General features: G+C 39.8%; 2 protein-coding genes across 2 annotated transcripts in view; one reads left to right on the forward strand and one right to left on the reverse strand.

Annotated features, from left to right (window-relative positions):
• The first annotated feature begins 4,417 nt into the window (after positions 1 to 4,417).
• Positions 4,418 to 17,927, forward strand: part of LOC103017669 (cytochrome P450 2C23-like) — a 34,539-nt gene continuing 21,029 nt past the window's right edge. Inside the window, exons 1-2 of the mRNA XM_007187370.3 lie at positions 4,418 to 4,696; positions 6,824 to 6,986. Of these exons, the coding sequence (XP_007187432.2) occupies positions 4,517 to 4,696; positions 6,824 to 6,986 (343 nt within the window). The 5' untranslated portion in view covers positions 4,418 to 4,516. The remainder of the gene's footprint in view (positions 4,697 to 6,823; positions 6,987 to 17,927) is intronic.
• Positions 9,941 to 10,262, reverse strand: LOC103017388 (60S ribosomal protein L36-like). Its single transcript, XM_057531552.1, has one exon. It carries the CDS (start codon positions 10,238 to 10,240, stop codon positions 9,941 to 9,943), a length of 300 nt encoding a protein of 99 aa, XP_057387535.1. The 5' UTR covers positions 10,241 to 10,262.

The raw sequence follows: 17,927 nt of genomic DNA on the forward strand, positions 1-17,927 counted from the left end.
CAATTAACATGTTGTTTTTCACTGCAGGGTTCCTCCCATACTATGGACGCTGCAGTCATTCTGCAGATGTTTTCAACTCAGATATGCACAAGAATTAATATCCCGAGGGACAACCCTCAACCAATGGAAGAGAGGAGCACAAATGGTCAGAGTGGAGGTAACCCCTAAAACCTTCTCAGTGGAGACAGCAGCCCTCCTGACACAACAGGAGAAACAATGTGAGCATCAAATTAAATACAATTCGAGTGTTCAAGTGCCTGGTATGTGCCAGGAAACCTAAAATGTGTTAAGTATTGGACCAACAATGAACAAAACAATAGTGAATAAGACATGTAGTCTTTGTTCTCTTAGAATCAACAGTCTCATGGGAAGGTAGACCTTAATCAAAGAATTCCAACTATGATGAGGCTATACAAATGGGAAGAATGTACTACTGGTAGTGTAAAAAAAGAGAAGGGGGAGATAAAGAACGAGAAGGTATGCTAGCCAGTTAAAGATCAGGGAATAACAAAAATTCTACAAAAAAATTTTTTTTTAATGAGCAAAGGATCTCAATAGACATTTCTTCAGGGAAGATATACAAATGGCCAATAAGAACATGAAAGATGTTTAACATCATTAGTCATTAGGGAAATGCCAATCAAAACCACGATGAGATAGGACTTTATACCCACTAGAATGGCAATAACAAAAAAGACAGACAATAACAATTGTTGGCAAGGATGGGGAGAAATGGGAATCCTCATACACTGCTAGTAGGAATGTAAAATGGTACAGCTACTTTGGAATATGTTTTGACAGTTCCTCAAAATGTTAAGCAAAGAGTTACCGTAAGACCCAGCAATTCTGCTTCTAGGTATCTACCCAGAAGAATTAAAACATGTCCACACAAAGTGAACTGTATACTTTAAAAGGGTGAATTGTATGTGAATTATATCTCAATAAAGCTGTTACTTTAAAAAATGAAAGCTCACATGTGGAGCCTTATAACGTGAAGACCTCAGTTCAAGAACCTTCCAGGAATGGACCAAAGTTTAGTACAGGTGTAACATTATTAGTGAGAATAGGAGCACCAAAAAATGAGACTGGTGAGGTAGGTGTCAAGAGGGGAAGAGGATCATTGTGGGCCTTCTGAGTCTTGTTACATACCAGTGATTTTTCCAAAGGTTAGAAATAAACCTTTCAAGCAAAACATTTCAGAATTTAAAATTTAAAGCACAATACCATTTATATTAGCACCCCAAACTATGAAATAGGTATAAATCTAACAAAATATGTATCTACAGGATCTATATGAGGAAAACTACAAAACTTTGATGAAAGAAATCAATGAAGAACTAAATAGATGGAGAGATAGTCCACGTTCATGGATAGGAACACTCAGTATTGTCAGGGTGTTACTTCTTCCTAAGTTGATCTATAGATTCAATGCAATCCCAAATCAAATCCCAACAAGTTATTTTATGAATACTGACATACTGATTCTAAAGTATATATGGAGAGGTAAAATACTCAGAATAGCTAGTGTAATAGTGAAGTATGAAGTTGAGGCCATGACCTAACTTCAAGACTTATTATAAAACTACAGTGATCAAAACAGTGTGGTACTGGCAAAAGAAGAGACAAGTAGATCAGTGGGACAGAAAAGAGTCTAGAAATAGACCCACATAAATATAGTCAACCAATCTTTGACAAAGGAACAAAGGCAGTACAATGGAGAAAAGATAGTCTTTTCAACAAATGGTGCTGGAACAACTGGACATACACATGCAAATATACCACTCTGGTTCAGGACTTTGAGGGAGTATATGGGAGCTCTGTATCTTCTGCTCAATTTTGCTGTGAACCTAAAACTGCTCTAGAAACATAAAGCCTTAGTAATAAAAGGAAAAGTCTAATAAAAACCAAAAATTAAAAAAAAAACCCTTTCAAGATTTTTAAGCAGGGAAATTGATTAGGTAATTTTAAAACTTCCCTTTTCCAACATGTTTACCAGTCCACTCTGTTTATTCACTTGCTTTCAATGTCCAAAACATTAAAGTTCTAACTTTTCAAGCATTTCAAAGTCAATAATTTACCTCATTGTGGAATGTCTGCAAACAAATGCTTGCAAACAACTGAGGGTAAGCATCAGTGGACACTGGTTTCACAGAAAGTGCCGGAAGGAATACAGCAATGTATTAATATATGAAGTCCCTAAGCTACCTATGCCTGGGTTCTTCATGCACAGACCCGTCATCGGCTATGGCTGCATCCCAGCCTAGTGGCCCCACAGCTAAAGGATATATGAATGCAGGCCAATAAGGTTGGTTAATGGAAGCAAATAGTCTGCTGTGGGAAAATACAGAGAAATACATGGCTCTGAAATTAGTGAAAAATAGTAAAGTTGAAACAATGAAGAATTTTAGTGCTAAATAGATTTTTTAATGTTTTCTGTAATAGTAGGAAACAACAGTAGACTTTTTTTTTAGATTTTGAAAAAGATTTATTTTAACAAATTCCCCATAAGATAATGTCTAGATTCTGAGACATTACTATTAATAGTAAGATTTATCTTGGGACTTCCCTTGTGGCGCAGTGGTTAAGAATCCGCCTGCCAATGCAGGGGACACGGGTTCGAACCTGGTCCGGGAAGATCCCACATGCCGCGGAGCAACTAAGCCCATGTGCCACAACTGAGCCTGCGTGCCTAGAGTCCATGCTCTGAAACAAGAGAAGCCACCGCAATGAGAAGCCCGTGCACCACAACGAAGAGTAGTCCCCGCGCACCACACCTAGAGAAAGCCCGCGTGCAGCAACGAGGACCCAACGCAGCCAAAAATAAATAAATAAATAAAAATATAAAAAGAAAAAAGAATGACCTTTAAAAAAAAAAATAGTAAGATTTATCTCAAAGAATAAATAAAAGCATTAATTACCTTAAATGCAAATACAAGTGAGAGAACGTTTTCAAATACCAACTAAGTAATCGGGGTTTTTTTCTTTATTGTGGTAAAATATACATAAAATGTACCATTTTAGCCATTTTTAAATGTACAGATCAGTAATATTAAGTACGATCACAATTTTGTGCAGTCATCACCATTATCCATTTCTAGAACTCTTTTTTTTAATGAGGTAATAACAAAAATTCTCGCACAAGGAAGGCATCAGATTGTTTCACTGTGGCATTTTATCAAACTTTTCAGGAAAAATAATACTAATCTTTTAATTAAAAATTTAAAAACTTTTATTAAAAGGAAAAAAATGAAGCACTTGCCTACTTATTTTATCTGGCTGTCATAAACCTGATATTAAAACCAAACACATTACAGAGAACAAAATTTCAAACCAACATTCCTCATGTACATGGGTACAAAAATCCCTAACAAAGTAATGGCAAATCAAATCCAGCAAAGTAGAAAAGTTTTATTACATCATGAGAAAGAAGAGGTGTTCATCCTAGGAATATAAGGTTAGTTTAACACTTAAAAATCAATCATTGTAGATTGCAATTAAAAAATTTTTTTGTTAGCTTTTTTTTTTTTACATAAATTTATTTTTTTGCTGCGTTGGTTCTTCATTGCTACGTGCGGGCTTTCTCTAGCTGTGGTCGGGGGGTGGGGGGCTACTCTTGGTTGCGGTGCGCAGGCTTCTCACTGTGGTGGCTTCTCTTGTTGCGGAGCGCAGGCTCTAGGCGTGCGGGCTTCAGTAGTTGTGGCTCACGGGCTCAGTTGCTCCACGGCATGTGGGATCTTCCCAGACCAGGGATTGAACCTGTGTCCCCTGAATTGGCAGGTGGATTCTTAACCACTGAGCCACTAGGGAAGCCCTTTTTGTTAGCTTTACAAAAATTATTTATTGAAGTATAATTGCTGTACAATATTATTTAAGTTACAGATGTACAATATAGTGATTCACAAATTTTAAAGGTTAGGGACTTCCCTGGTGGTCCAGTGGTTAAGACTTTGCCTTCCACTGCAGGGGGTGCAGGTTCGAACCCTGGTCAGGGAGCTAAGATCCCATATGCCTTGTGGCCAAAAAACCAAAACATAAAACAGAAGCAATATTGTAACAAATTCAATAAAGACTTTAGAACTGGTCCACATCCAAAAAAAAAAATCTTTAGAAAAATTTCTTAAAAGTTATACTCTTCATAGTTATTGTAAAATATTGGCTATATTCCCCATGTTATACAATATATCCTTGTAGTTTATTTTATACCTAATAGTTTGTACCTCTTAATCCCGCAGCTTTATAGTTAATGAATCATTAGTGCTAAAAGGAAATAGTACATGTAATGGAGAGGCTTAAAAAATCAAAAGTTGCAGATTTTGTGAACGAGAGGTAGGAAAGATATGAATCCTCCCTAATCTCAAGCTTCAGGAAGGTAAATACGGCCAAAACCAATTCCAGGTTGTTTTTTTCCCCAAGTCCAAGAACTCAGACCAGCCTTTGGCTGGCAGGTCGTACCCCGGGTGTGTACAAGACTTTGCTAACAAGCAATCCAGACAGTTACCAACATCGAGTAGCTGAGATGGCACTGCTGGAAATCACTACTCTTGCTCTTGTGATTTGCGTCACTTGCCTGGTTTTCCTTTTTGTGTGGAAGAAAAGTCACAAAGCGGGAAGACTTCCCCCTGGCCCAACTCCCCTTCCCATCATTGGGAATCTGATGCAACTAAACCTCAAGGACGTCCCTGCATCTCTCTCCAAGGTAAGGGGGTTTCATTAGAGTCTGGTCATCTCCAGGTAAGGGGGGGTCATCTTCAGGTTATCTTCATGTCATCTTCAAGCTTTCTTAGTTTTAACTCACCACTAGGACACTTTGGGGTGTCTATTTCTGTATTACAAGACAGATATCTTTTTTTTTTTTCTGGATTGGATCACTTTAGAGCAGGTAGTGAGGTGTGTTGACCTGACCTGAGATACGGGTTGAATTCTAGTGAATGGGAAAATTCTGAAGTCAGAACATACTTTGACTGAAAGGCTTCCAGTCCCCTCTGCGTGTAACACTTAACCAAAAGGCAAGCCAAGCAAATGTAATAAATGTCCTTTTATATTATTATTACTATTTTATACTAATCTGTGGGATACTTTGTGATCCTCCTTCTAAAGAGTGATCCCCACATCTTGCTCTGACACAGCCCAGCTCGGCTACCCTGACTGACATTCACTCCTTTGGAAATATTCTTTGGGAAAAAGTATTATCTCAATGAGTTCATTGTGCAAGCATATATTCTCCAGAACAACCCTAATTACTGTCCTCTGATGGATGAATAAAGAAAATATGATGCACACACAGGAGTATTATTTATCCTTAAAAAAGAAGGAAATCCTGCCATTTACAACAACATGGATGAACCTGGAGGATATTATCCTAAGTTATATAAGCCAGACACAGAAGGACAAATACTGTATGCACTCAAAATGTGGACTCTAAAAGAGTCAAACTTGTAGGGAGCAGAATGGTGGTGGCCAGAGGCTAGGGAAGGGGGAAAATAGGGTGATGTTGCTCAATTTTGCTGTAAAGAGGAAAGTCATGTTGCCATAGCTGGAAAGGACTAGAATCCAGTGCACAAGTTGGAGAATTGGGCCTTTTTTAGGAGCATGGAGAGTCATTTATATTAACAGAAAACTATGTACATGGGCACAGATTCAGGTAAACAAGTAGATGCTATGGTAGAAGCATATGGACATTCTCTTCTGGTTATTTCTATTATCTCTGTGAAATAGAGAGCAAAGTCATCAGCTGAGGGTGAGGTTGGGAGAGGAGGACCTGGCATTTTGTGCCCCAAAATATAGAGAGACACTCATTCAAAGGGAACAAAGGAAGTAAGTTTCATTTTCCTGGGACAGAGAAAAGAGGTACAAAATGGCAAAATTCTCTACCATTTAAGTCAAAAAAAAAAAAAAGGCAAAAAGAAAAAAAGGTGTCAAGTTTTTCTTCTTAGAAATAATCATAAATAAAAAATGGAGGATTATAATATACAAATGGATTTTTTAACAAATGTATTTTTTTTTTTTTAATTTTTGGCCACTCCGCGCAGTTTGCAGGTGGATCTTAGTTCCTCAACCAGCACTCGAACCCGCGTCCTTGACAGTGAAAGCACGGAGTCCTAAGCACTGGGCCACCAGGAAATTCCCTAACGGATTTTTAAACATAATTTTATTTTTCAACAATTTAATTTAGAACTTGAACATGTTTCTGCACCATTGTACATCCTCAAGTAATTTCAAATGGCTGCTTTGAATTTAACTGCACGGTTGTAAAATACATTTGAAAACACCCCTAGCTGTCAGATGTTGTAGCACTCTATTTTCCCTCTTGGCACAATGCTATCATAAATATATAGATTTCATCCTTTTTAATACCTGTGTAGTGAGCTCTCCTTCTGGCCCTTATCCTGGCTGCTTCCTTCTCATCTTTAGTTTTACCTTAAATGTTACCTCCTCATAGATTCCTCATCTATTTTATTGTTTTCCCATTATCATCCAACATAGTACATTCTTTATCGCTTTCATAGAATTATGCTCAGTTTCTATTGCAAATGTAGTTTGTTCGGCTATTTACTGCCTGTTAACTTCCACTAGACTCTAAGTTCCATGAGGGTTCCTGGCACAGTGTCTGACACAATATATGTGCTTAGTAAATATTTGCTCAATTGTTGCATGTATAGATGAAGGAAAGAATGAATCCATGACTGTACCGCAGGTTAAATTCCTGAAAGGAAATTAATGGAGCAAAGTCTAAGCTACATGTGAATCATTACTTAATTTCCACTGAAGCCTCCAATGGAGAGATTTCACAATAGCCCTTACAACCACTTGCATCTCTTTCCAGCTGGCCAAAGAGTATGGCCCCGTTTACACTCTGTACCTTGGATCCCAGATCACTGTGGTCTTACATGGATATGAGGCGGTGAAGGAAGCTCTAATTGATCAAGGTGATGAATTCCTTTGCAGAGGACGTATTCCAATTATTGACGATACCCAGAGAGGATATGGTATGTTTCAAAATAAAAGTTAATTCTCTTTAGCAAAAAAGTCTGATTAACCTAATGAGTGTCTGTTCTGCAACAAGCTACAAACTAGATGCTGCAATACTGCACTGCAATTCTGATACACTACCCAGAGTTAGTGCAGACTCCATAGGTTAAGGGCATCATTCCCAAGAAGACTGCCCTCACTTCTGATGTCAGCCACAAGTTCAGGAGTCTCCAGGTTACCCACACTTCTGACCAACTGGCTGAAAATTCAGGGATTCCGTGACCACCTCAGGTTCAGTAATTTGCTAGAATGACTCACAGAACTCAGGAAGGTGCCATACTTCCAATTACAGTTTTATTTATATGACAGATAAAAATGGAGAGACACATAGGGCAAGGTTTGGGAGGGCCCGAATGCAGAGCTTCTGTATTCTCTTCCAAGGAAGCAGAATGCATTACCCATTTGATGCATTGATGTGTTCACCAACCAGGAATCTCACCAGAGCTTGGTGTCCAGATTTTTTAATTGGAACTTCATTACTTGGGCACGATTGATTGAGTCATTGGCCACGTGATAGAACTCAGTCTCTAGCTCCTTCTATTCCTTGAAAGTCAGGAGGTGAGGCTGATATCACTTGGCTGAAAGCTCCAATTCTCTAAATACAAAGTTGGTCTTTCTGGCATGGCCAGCCGCACCTTGACACTGTCTAGGGATCCACCGTGAGTCACCTCGTTATCATAAACTCAAGTGTGATCCCAGAGACTCAGCATGAATAACAAAGACACTTCTGTGTTAGAAGTGGGCATATCCAAGGGTTTAGAAGCTCTCTCCCAGGAACCAGGGACAAAGACCAGACAAATTCTTTTATTATTCAACAGATGCTCTGATAACTATTGAGATAAACATCAAAAACAGACTCCAAGTTCCCTTTACGGTAAATCTGCAAATATGATTGTGATAAAAAACAATCTGGGAACATTTTGAAAAAAAAAGTTGTCACCCAGAGGTCTAAGGGTAAAGGGAGCTGGAGAAGCCACGCTTGGGGTTTCATTTCACAGGGTGCAAAGGCTGCAGTGGCATAGTGGCAGCAACAATAAACAGATGACTAGGTATAGAAATTACTGTGTTTTCAATGTCAGCCTGGTTTGGGGATGGCAGCGGGGGTGGGGGGGCGTGGGGGGGTTGGGGGGCGGTGGTGAGGGAGCCAGGAGATGGTGGTAGGATCAGAGCGGTAACACACAGGGAGCTACAATGGTCTTAGTCAAGCTCAACTTCTTCACTGGGACAATAGGCTCACAGATAATTATTTTATTATTATGTTTCGAAACTTAGGCATATGTTACATATATTCCTTCATATGTATGAAGTATTACACACACAAAAACCTAGGACAGCCTGAAAGTCTCCTCCAATCCACTTCAAATTGTAAAATTGCAAGCCCCAAAGAAATAGAAACAATTCTTTTCAAAGCATATTTATGAATAATTAATTAAATATTATGCAGTGTACTAAGTGATAAAAGAGAAGCAATTTTTGACCTCTCACATAAGATCAGGATGCATTTGCTCACCTAAGAAGCAACCAAACCTTCCCTGTACTTCTTCCCTTTTTTCTAAACACGTTGATTACATTGTCTGTGTGTGAGCTTTAAAATCAACTTTTTTTTTCTTTTGGCTGCGTTGGGTCTTCGTTGCTGCACGTGGGCTTTCTCTAGTTGCAGTGTGCGGAGGCTACTCTTCGTTGCACTGCGCGGGCTTCTCACTGCGGTGGCTTCTCTTGTTGCAGAGCACGGGCTCTAGATGCGCGGGCTTCAGTAGTTCTGGCACATGGGCTCAGTAGTTGTGGCTCACGGGCTCTAGAGCACAGCCTCAGTAGTTGTGGCGCACGGGCTTAGTTGCTCCGCGGCATGTGGGATCTTCCCAGACCAGGGCTTGAACCCGTGTCCCCTGTGTTGGCAGGCAGATTCTTAACCACTGCACCACCAGGGAAGCCCCTAAAATTAACTTTTGATTGGAGCGGGAAGCTTCTGGGTTGGATTGAGCTCAAGAGGGAAAAAATTATTGCTCAAAAAATTGCCGTTTTCACAACTCTGAGAAAATTGGTTTTCAAACTTCCTATAAAATCCTTGTTACTGCTCCTTACTTGCCTGTAATGGGAACAGATAACTCAGCTCTTCCTTTCCTAAAACTTTCTATCCTGGAAAATAACAAAGAGAAGAACCATTCATTGATATTTTAGTTTTCCTTCTGCATTAGTTTCCTGGGGCTGTCATAATAAAGTACCAAAAACTGGGTACAAACCTTAGGACAACAGAACTTTATTTTCTCACAGTTTTGGAGTCTAGAAGTCTGAGATCAAGATGTCAGTGAGGTTGGTTCCTTCTGAGAGCTGTGAGGGAGAATCTGTTTCATGTTTCTCTCCTAGCTTCTGGTGCTTTGCTGGCAATCTTTGTTGTTCCTTGGCTTGTAGATGTATCACCCCAATCTCTGATTCATATTCACATGGCATTCTCTGTGTATATAAGTCTCTGTGTCCAAATTTCCCCTTTTTAGAAGCGTACAGTCATATTGGATTGGGCCCACCCTAATGATCTCATTTTAACTTGATTACCTTGGCAAAGACCCCATTTCCAAATAAGGTCATATTCACAGATACTGGGGGCCAGCGCATCAACATATTTTGAGGGGAAACAAACCCATAACACCTTCGTAAATGAAATGTCTGCTAAAATACTAGATAGCTTTCTGATCTAGTGATCTTTGAACACTATAATACAGTGCTGAAGATTTGTGTCTAGTCAAGTTGTTGAAACATTTTCTGTTAACTATCAACTCAATATTTTGTCTAGTGCTTTAATCTTTTAACATTTATCTCATTGACAGATTGCAACAGCTCAAGCCCTTACTTTATCTTTTTCTTTTCTTTTTTTTTTTTTTCTGAAAAAGTTTTATTGTGCACAGAGGGTAAGGGCTCAGTCCTTTTTGGCTGCCGCCTTCCTCATGGCGGCCAGGGCATTGCTCAGCTCTTCTCTCTTCCTCTTGGTATGGATGTGTGTCCCCACCCTTTTCTTGACGAACTTGAGGGCCCGCTTGTCCTTGGAGACCTTGAGCAGCTCCATGGCCCGCCGCTCATGAGGGGTGAAGCAGCACACCTCCCGGATCATGTCCCGCACGAACTTGGTGTGCTTGGTGAGGCGCCAGCGGCGGCGTCTGTGCCTCGGCTTGCTCACGTCCTTGGTCACCTTGTGTCCCTTGTTGAGGCCCAAGGCCATGGGTAGCGCAGAGCCATGGCTGCTGCTCTGCAATGGCAGCCGCGGCAGAAGGGCCTCCGACGCGCGGAACTCTGGGATTTCTACCAACACGCAGGCGGCAAGTGCCAGAGAGGCCCCCTTACTTTAACGTATTCATTCAATCCACACACCAGTTTTAGATGCCATTGTTCAGTCACTAAAATGCAAAAATTAAAATAACTTAGTGCTCTGAAAGGTATGGATAAACAGCCATTCATTCTTTACCTGGAGGAGTGCAATGCTGTAACATTTTTGGAAAGTACTATATCTATGGACATATAAACTGTAGAGACCTATTGAGGAATCTAGTTTACATAAATAGAAACAACCAACTATGTAATTATTCACCCATGCACATACTTGCCCCAGTGCAGTGGGAGTGGAGAGGGCATTGCTTCCTTGGAACAGTCCACGCCTGCAGGGATGCAGGTGTGGTAAAGAGAAAGAAGTATATTTTTTTAAAAAGATATTTACATAATGGGTATAGATTCTGAACAAAGTGAGAAAAATAGGAAAGTATCACAGCTATCTCTTGTTGTGTAACAAACCACCCCAGACTCAGGGATGTAAAACAACAACCCCCCAGCCCCCACTTTTTTTTTTTTTTTCCCCTACTTTATTTATTTATTTATTTATTTTTGGCTGTGTTGGGTCTTCGGTTCGTGCGAGGGCTTTCTCCAATTGCGGCAAGCGGGGGCCACTCTTCATTGCGGTGCGGGGACCGCTCTTCATCGCGGTGCGCGGGCCTCTCACTATCGCGGCCCCTCCCGTTGCGGGGCACAGGCTCCAGACGCGCAGGCTCAGCAGCTGTGGCTCACGGGCCCAGCCGCTCCGCGGCATGTGGGATCTTCCCAGACCAGGGCTCGAACCCGTGTCCCCTGCATTAGCAGGCAGACTCTCAACCACTGCGCCACCAGGGAAGCCCCGCCCCCACTTTTTTTTTTTTTTTTTTAATGCTCATGGATTCTGTGATCGGGAATTTGAACACGGCATAGTGGAAGGGGTTTTCTCTGATCCACAAGGCCTGGGGCCTTAGCAGACATCCAATTTTTTTTTTTCCAAATAAAGCAGCTAAGGGTGATTCAAATAGCTGAGGGCTGAAATCATCTGGAGGCTTCTTCATTTACAAGTCTGGCTTCTGGGCAAGGATGACCCAAAGGCTGAGCTCAGCTGGGCCTGTCAACAGAGCGTCTCCAAGTGGCCCACCCACGTGGCTTGGGCTTCTCGCTGGTGCCTGGAGTCCAGAAGGGGGCATCCTGAGGGGGAGCATCTGGAGAGTGAGCATTCCAAGCTGCAAAGCTTCTTCAGACCAAATCTTAGAACATAGAACCATTTTATTCATTGCAAGTAATTCCCAAAAGCCAACCCAAATCCAAATGGACAGGAATTAGGCTTCCCTTCTTGATGGGGAAGTGGTGGTGGTCACACTACAGAAGAGAATGAGGGATGGGAGATATTGTTGTGGTTCACTCTGGAAAACACAATCTGCCCACAACAAGCAGGTAGAAGAGGAAAGTATCACCTCTGCACTGATAAGGGAAAATTTGAAGAACAGAAGTTTAAGTGGGAGCCAAGTGGTCCTGCAGTGGAAGATAGGATTAGAGAGTCTTCTGCATTGAGTCACAGACAACCCTGGACCAACACTGAACTCCCTGTGTAGAAAAGAAGAGACTGACTACTGTATGTGAGATTCATGTGCGTATATGTGTACATTCCCAGATTTGGACTCCCAAAAGCATTTCAATTTCGGAATAGGGCAATAGAAGACGTCAGATTTTCCTCTGAAATAGATATTGTCAAGAGCCTTGACCTTAAACTTTTAACTGACAGCATCAGTGAATCAAAGCAGCCTTCACATAGCTCATTTATTGTAATCAGAACCTAGAAAATATACTGGCACTCTCTCCCGCCATCACATTTGCCTGGCATATACTCCAACACTGGAAGAATTCAACCATCTTCTTCTCTGTGCGTGTGTCCAGAAGATAAACACTGCTAGAGATATTCTCTCAGTAATTACACTGGCTTCCCTTTAAATTAATACTTTAAACCTCAATTAGACTCTTAATACAACACATTCCTCTGATTGGCTCCCTTTTCCACTCTCAGAGACTCCTCATTCCTCCTATTAACACCCGCATTATACATTTCCTCTCTCAGAACCATTGTATCATAACTCATTGTAACAACAGAAGCATCAGAAAGGAACTCTCCAGTTTCTTAACATTTTATCTATGGGTCTATCTACCCCTGCACCCACATTCTCCTTTTTTTTTTCTCCTGTTACAATTGAAAAAGTGTCCCTTTTCTTGACAGGGAAAATTTCCACATGTGCCCTAGATCCTATAGCATCTCACCTTCCCAAGGATTTTACTTCTTTGGTAATGCCTTCTCCATCCCTGATTACCCATCTCTCTCTGCTTGTCTTGAAAGCCACTCCTCTCTCTTCCCTACTGGCCCTGGTTCCCAGTGCTACAGTTACTGCAAGCTGAAATTCCCACACTCTTTCAACAGCTGGCTCTGACTGGGATCAACCAAAGAGAGGCACTGGCAAGAGATTGGGGAGTGGAAGGAGAGCCAGAGGACCCCCTCTCTCTGTGCCTCAGATAACATCTCTTCCAAGAGCTGCATGTCCCCCCGTAACTCCAGGGCCCCTTTGGTTCCTGGCCAGGTAACCCCAGCCACTGAGCTCCTTTGTCCCTTCCATGGGGAGATGGTAGCAGTTTTCTGCTGTTGATAATTACCAGTTGTCTCGCTGTCCCTGGTTTGGCCTCTCAGTGTTTCCATCACCTTAAAACCAATTCCCTGGACTAATTTTCCTCTGTTTTAAATATTGAGAGAGGCTTCTCTTTTGCTGGTTGGACTGTGACTGATAAACTCACTCTCCAGTGAATCATTCCCAGGAGCATGTGAATATTCCACAGCACTCTCCTCACAACTCCCTTCGGTTACTGTTCCAGGTTTCTTGCCCCTTAATAGCCCAACTTCTCTAAAGAGATATCCATAATGATGGAGTAATTCCCCTTTAGAAACCTATCTTGAGAGATAATACAAGATGTGGGAAAAATTATAAACAAGAATGTTCACGGTAGTAATATTTTTAGAATCTGGCATATAGCCGGTTTCAACCAAACAAAAAATGCACAGTGTGAGAGCTCTGAGTTCACTTTTATTTGGGGACTTACTGAGGACTATAGCCCAGGCGACAGCGTCTCAGATAGCTCTGAGAAACTGCTCTGAAGAGAGAGTGGGGGAGGTCAGTATATATATGATTTGGTGAAGGGGGTATGTGCAATCAAGCCCCCATCTCAGTAGAAGGCTGCTGCTAGTCACGAGGAACAGATGTCTCCCTAAATGATTTTATTGCTTTTCTAAGTATGAGGAAATGCAAGAAATTGAGTTCCTAAAGTTTTCTCCTGAAAATATCTAACTATCTGAAGGCCTGTTCTGTCAGTTTCCCCAGAGCACAAAGTGCCTCATTCCTGATCTCCCCTCTGAATTCCTTTCAGGGTCTGTTGAAGGTCAGTGACTGCAGCGGCCATTGACCTAATCCTTGTAGAGCCGGATGGCAAGTGACATGCTTTTAGTTGGCACAGGATAGCAATGAAAATTTATTAAATAAATGGAAGAATAAATGAAGAGCAAAAAAAGGCAACATTTAAAAGTCTAATTAAGGATTAAATAAAAATTGTACCAAACTTGTAATTGCTTTTTGATTTAAAAGTGATGCAAAAACAGTTAAAAATTTAAAGAGATAAAAATATTCCTAAAATCCAATAATAATAATGTTATTATTAATAATTATGAACATTAGATGTTATAATAATAATTGGAGTATTATTGAATTATTATTATAATAGATATAATTATATAATATTAGCTAATATTTATTAAATAATTCTTGTTTCTTTAGGTAGGCCTGTATAGCTATAAACTTCTCTCTTAGAACTGCTTTTGCTGCATCCCATAGGTTTTGGGTTGTCGTGTTTTCATTGTCATTAGTCTCTAGGTATTTTTTGATTTCCTCTTTGATTTCTTCAGTGATCTCTTGGTTATTTAGTAACGTATTGTTTAGCCTCCATGTGTTTGTGTTTTTTACGTTTTTTTCCCTGTAATTCATTTCTAATCTCATAGCGTTGTGGTCAGAAAAGATGCTTGATATGATTTCAGTTTTCTTAAATTTACTGAGGCTTGATTTGTGACCCAAGATGTGATCTATCCTGGAGAATGTTCTGTGTGCACTTGAGAAGAACGTGTAATCTGCTGTTTTTGGATGGAATGTCCTATAAGTATCAATTAAATCTCTCTGGTCTATTGTGTCATTTAAAGCTTCTGTTTCCTTATTTATTTTCATTTTGGATGATCTGTCCATTGGTGTAAGTGAGGTGTTAAAGTCCCCCAGTATTATTTTGTTACTGTTGATTTCCTCTTTTATAGCTGTTAGCAGTTGCCTTATGTATTGAGATGCTCCTATGTTGGGTGCATATATATTTATAATTGTTATATCTTCTTCTTGGATTGATCCCTTGATCATTATGTAGTGTCCTTCCTTGTCTCTTGTAACATTCTTTATTTTAAAGTCTATTTTATCTGATATGAGTATAGCTACTCCAGCTTTCTTTTGATTTCCATTTGCATGGAATATCTTTTTCCATCCCCTCACTTTCAGTCTGTATGTGTCCCTAGGTCTAAAGTGGGTCTCTTGTAGACAGCATATATATGGGTCTTGTTTTTGTATCTGTTCAGCAAACCTGTGTCTTTTGGTTGGAGCATTTAATCCATTCACGTTTAAGGTAATTATCAATATGTATGTTCCTATGACCATTTTCTTAATTGTTTTGGGTTTGTTTTTGTAGGTCCTTTTCTTCTCTTGTGTTTCCCACTTAGAGAAGTTCCTTTAGCATTTGTTGTAGAGCTGGTTTGGTGGTGCTGAATTCTCTTAGCTTTTTCTTGTCTGTAAAGCTTTTGATTTCTCCATCAAATCTGAATGAGATCCTTGCCGGTAGAGTAATCTTGGTTGTAGGTTCTTCCCTTTCATCACTTTAAGTATATCATTCCACTCCCTTCTGGCTTGTAGAGTTTCTGCTGAGAAATCAGCTGTTAACCTTATGGGAGTTCCCTTGTATGTTATTTGTCATTTTTCCCTTGCTGCTTTCAATAATTTTTCTTTGTCTTTAATTTTTGCCAATTTGATTACTATGTGTCTCGGCATGTTTCTCCTTGGGTTTATCCTGTATGGGACTCTCTGCGCTTCCTGAACTTGGGTGGCTATTTCCTTTCCCATGTTAGGGAAGTTTTAGACTATAATCTCTTCAAATATTTTCTCTGGTCCTTTCTCTCTGTCTTCTCCTTCTGGGACCCCTATAATGCGAATATTGTTGCATTTAATGTTGTCCCAGAGGTCTCTTAGGCTGTCTTCATTTCTTTTCATTCTTTTTTCTTTAGTTTGTTCCGCAGCAGTGAATTCCACCATTCTGTCTTCCAGGTCACTTATGCGTTCTTCTGCCTCGGTTATTCTGCTATTGATTCCTTCTAGTGTAGTTTTCATTTCAGTTATTGTATTGTTCATCTCTGTTTGTTTGTTCTTTAATTCTTCTAGGTCTTTGTAAATCATTTCTTGCATCTTCTCAATCTTTGCCTCCATTCTTATTCCGAGGTCCTGGATCATCTTCACTATCATTATTCTGAATTCTTTTTCTGGAAGGTTGCCTATCTCCACTTCATTTAGTTGTTTTTCTGGGGTTTTATCCTGTTCCTTCATCTGGTATATAGCCCTCTGCCTTTTCATCTTGTCTATCTTTCTGTGAATGTGGTTTTTGTTCCACAGGCTGCAGGATTGTAGTTTTTCCTGCTTCTGCTGTCTGCCCTCTGGTGGTTGAGGCTATCTAACTAAATACTTCTTATGTGCCAGATACTGTGCTGGAGGTTTCTCATGTATTACCATATTCAGTTAACACAGTGGCCCCATGAGGAAGATATTTTTTATTTCCATTCAACAGAGGAAAAGCTGAGGCAACAGAAGTTAAATAACTCACCCAAATTAGAAAGTTTTGGAGTAGAGATTTGAGTTCAGTTTGCCTAACTCTAGAACTCAGAACCACTAACCATAGTCTCAATACACTAACCTATTCTTAAATTTTAAAAAAAATTTTTTAATTGAAGTATAGTTGATGTAACGTATTTATTTTTATGTACCATCTCCCAGATGTTGTTCATATGTGCACATATTTTACATAGTTGTAATTATAGTATAGACATATTTGTATACTGATTTTTCTTTTAAATATTAACATTTCTGCTATTTTTACATAGTTTTCATAATCATCATTTTAACAATTGCTTACTTTTCCTAATATTGATTTACTATCATTGTATAATTATGCAAAAAATTACCCTATCATTAGCATTTAGATTGTTTACAAATTTCTTAAATCAGTATAGATGACATTGCAGTGTACACCTTTTAACTTTTGCTGAATTATTTCTTTGTGTAAATTCTTAGGAAAGCAATTAATGGATCAAAGACAATTTTAATAGTTTTTGCTATAAATATTGTTTTAATTTCCAGAATAGGTCATGATATACAAAGAGGCTAAACAATGCACCAAATTTGCCACAAGCTTGATTGCTTTAGGTACAAAATTTCTTTTTAATGCTTGCTAATTTGGTAGATGTGAAATGAATATTTAAATTATTGTGTATTGAACATCTTCTATGTGCAAGGTAAGAGATCATCATGTGTCACAGGAAATATTTGGAGAGATGCGCCAGTCACTTAACTAAGTAAAATCTAGTATAGGAAGTAACACAAGTAAACAAATTGCTGTAATACAAGGTAGAAAAGATAAATTGTATTAAAGCATCATGCAAGCCAATTCAGTTAAAGGAAGGCAAGATTACCTCCAGTAGAGGATAGGGAAGACTTCCAAGAGAAGGTTTTCAAGATGGCTCTTAAAGGAAAGCTAGAAACACAACAAAGCGAATAGGGCGGGAGCAGACTTATCAGCAAAGGGGAGAGAATGAACAAAATAAGGGTGCAAAACAATGTAGTTGCATTTAGTGAACAGCTGTGATTGGTCTATATGCTCAGAGTTAGAGCCAAGGGAGAGAATGATGGAAATGTTTGAGGTTTTAAAGGTGTCAGAATGAGACTGGCGTGGGGAGGTGGGGGTGGGGTAGGGGGACCCATTGAATGAATTTTAGCACCAGCCTAATTGTCCCTGTATTTGATTTTGAGTAACCTGGAAACTGTAGATTTAGAGGAGTGAAAGGGGAAACTGGTTTGAAGATGATTAGAACTTTTAAAATCTGTAAAAGTGTTAGAACCTGAAGTGTGGTAGCGTACTATGAATTGACAAGAAGGGACAGATGAGAAAGACATTTTGGAGGTGGAATCGACAGGATTTACCAAGTGCAGATGTATAGGGTGAAGGGCAAGAGGGATATGAAGATGCCCTGAGGTTTGGATTTTGGGCACTAGGAAACTGGTGGTGCATTAAGGAAATTCAGGACATGTAACTGGTTTTGTACAGAGGAAGGAATGAAAAATCACTGGTGTGAACATACTGAGTTCCTTTGCTACTGAGTTTCTTCTTGTTCAGATTAGCTAACATTAGCTGTAGTAAATTCAGAGGCGAATGGAAACATATATTCCCTATTGCTCTGCTTT

The sequence above is a fragment of the Balaenoptera acutorostrata genome, chromosome 16, assembly GCF_949987535.1.
Source record: "Balaenoptera acutorostrata chromosome 16, mBalAcu1.1, whole genome shotgun sequence".
In the NCBI taxonomy this organism is placed as follows: domain Eukaryota; kingdom Metazoa; phylum Chordata; class Mammalia; order Artiodactyla; family Balaenopteridae; genus Balaenoptera; species Balaenoptera acutorostrata.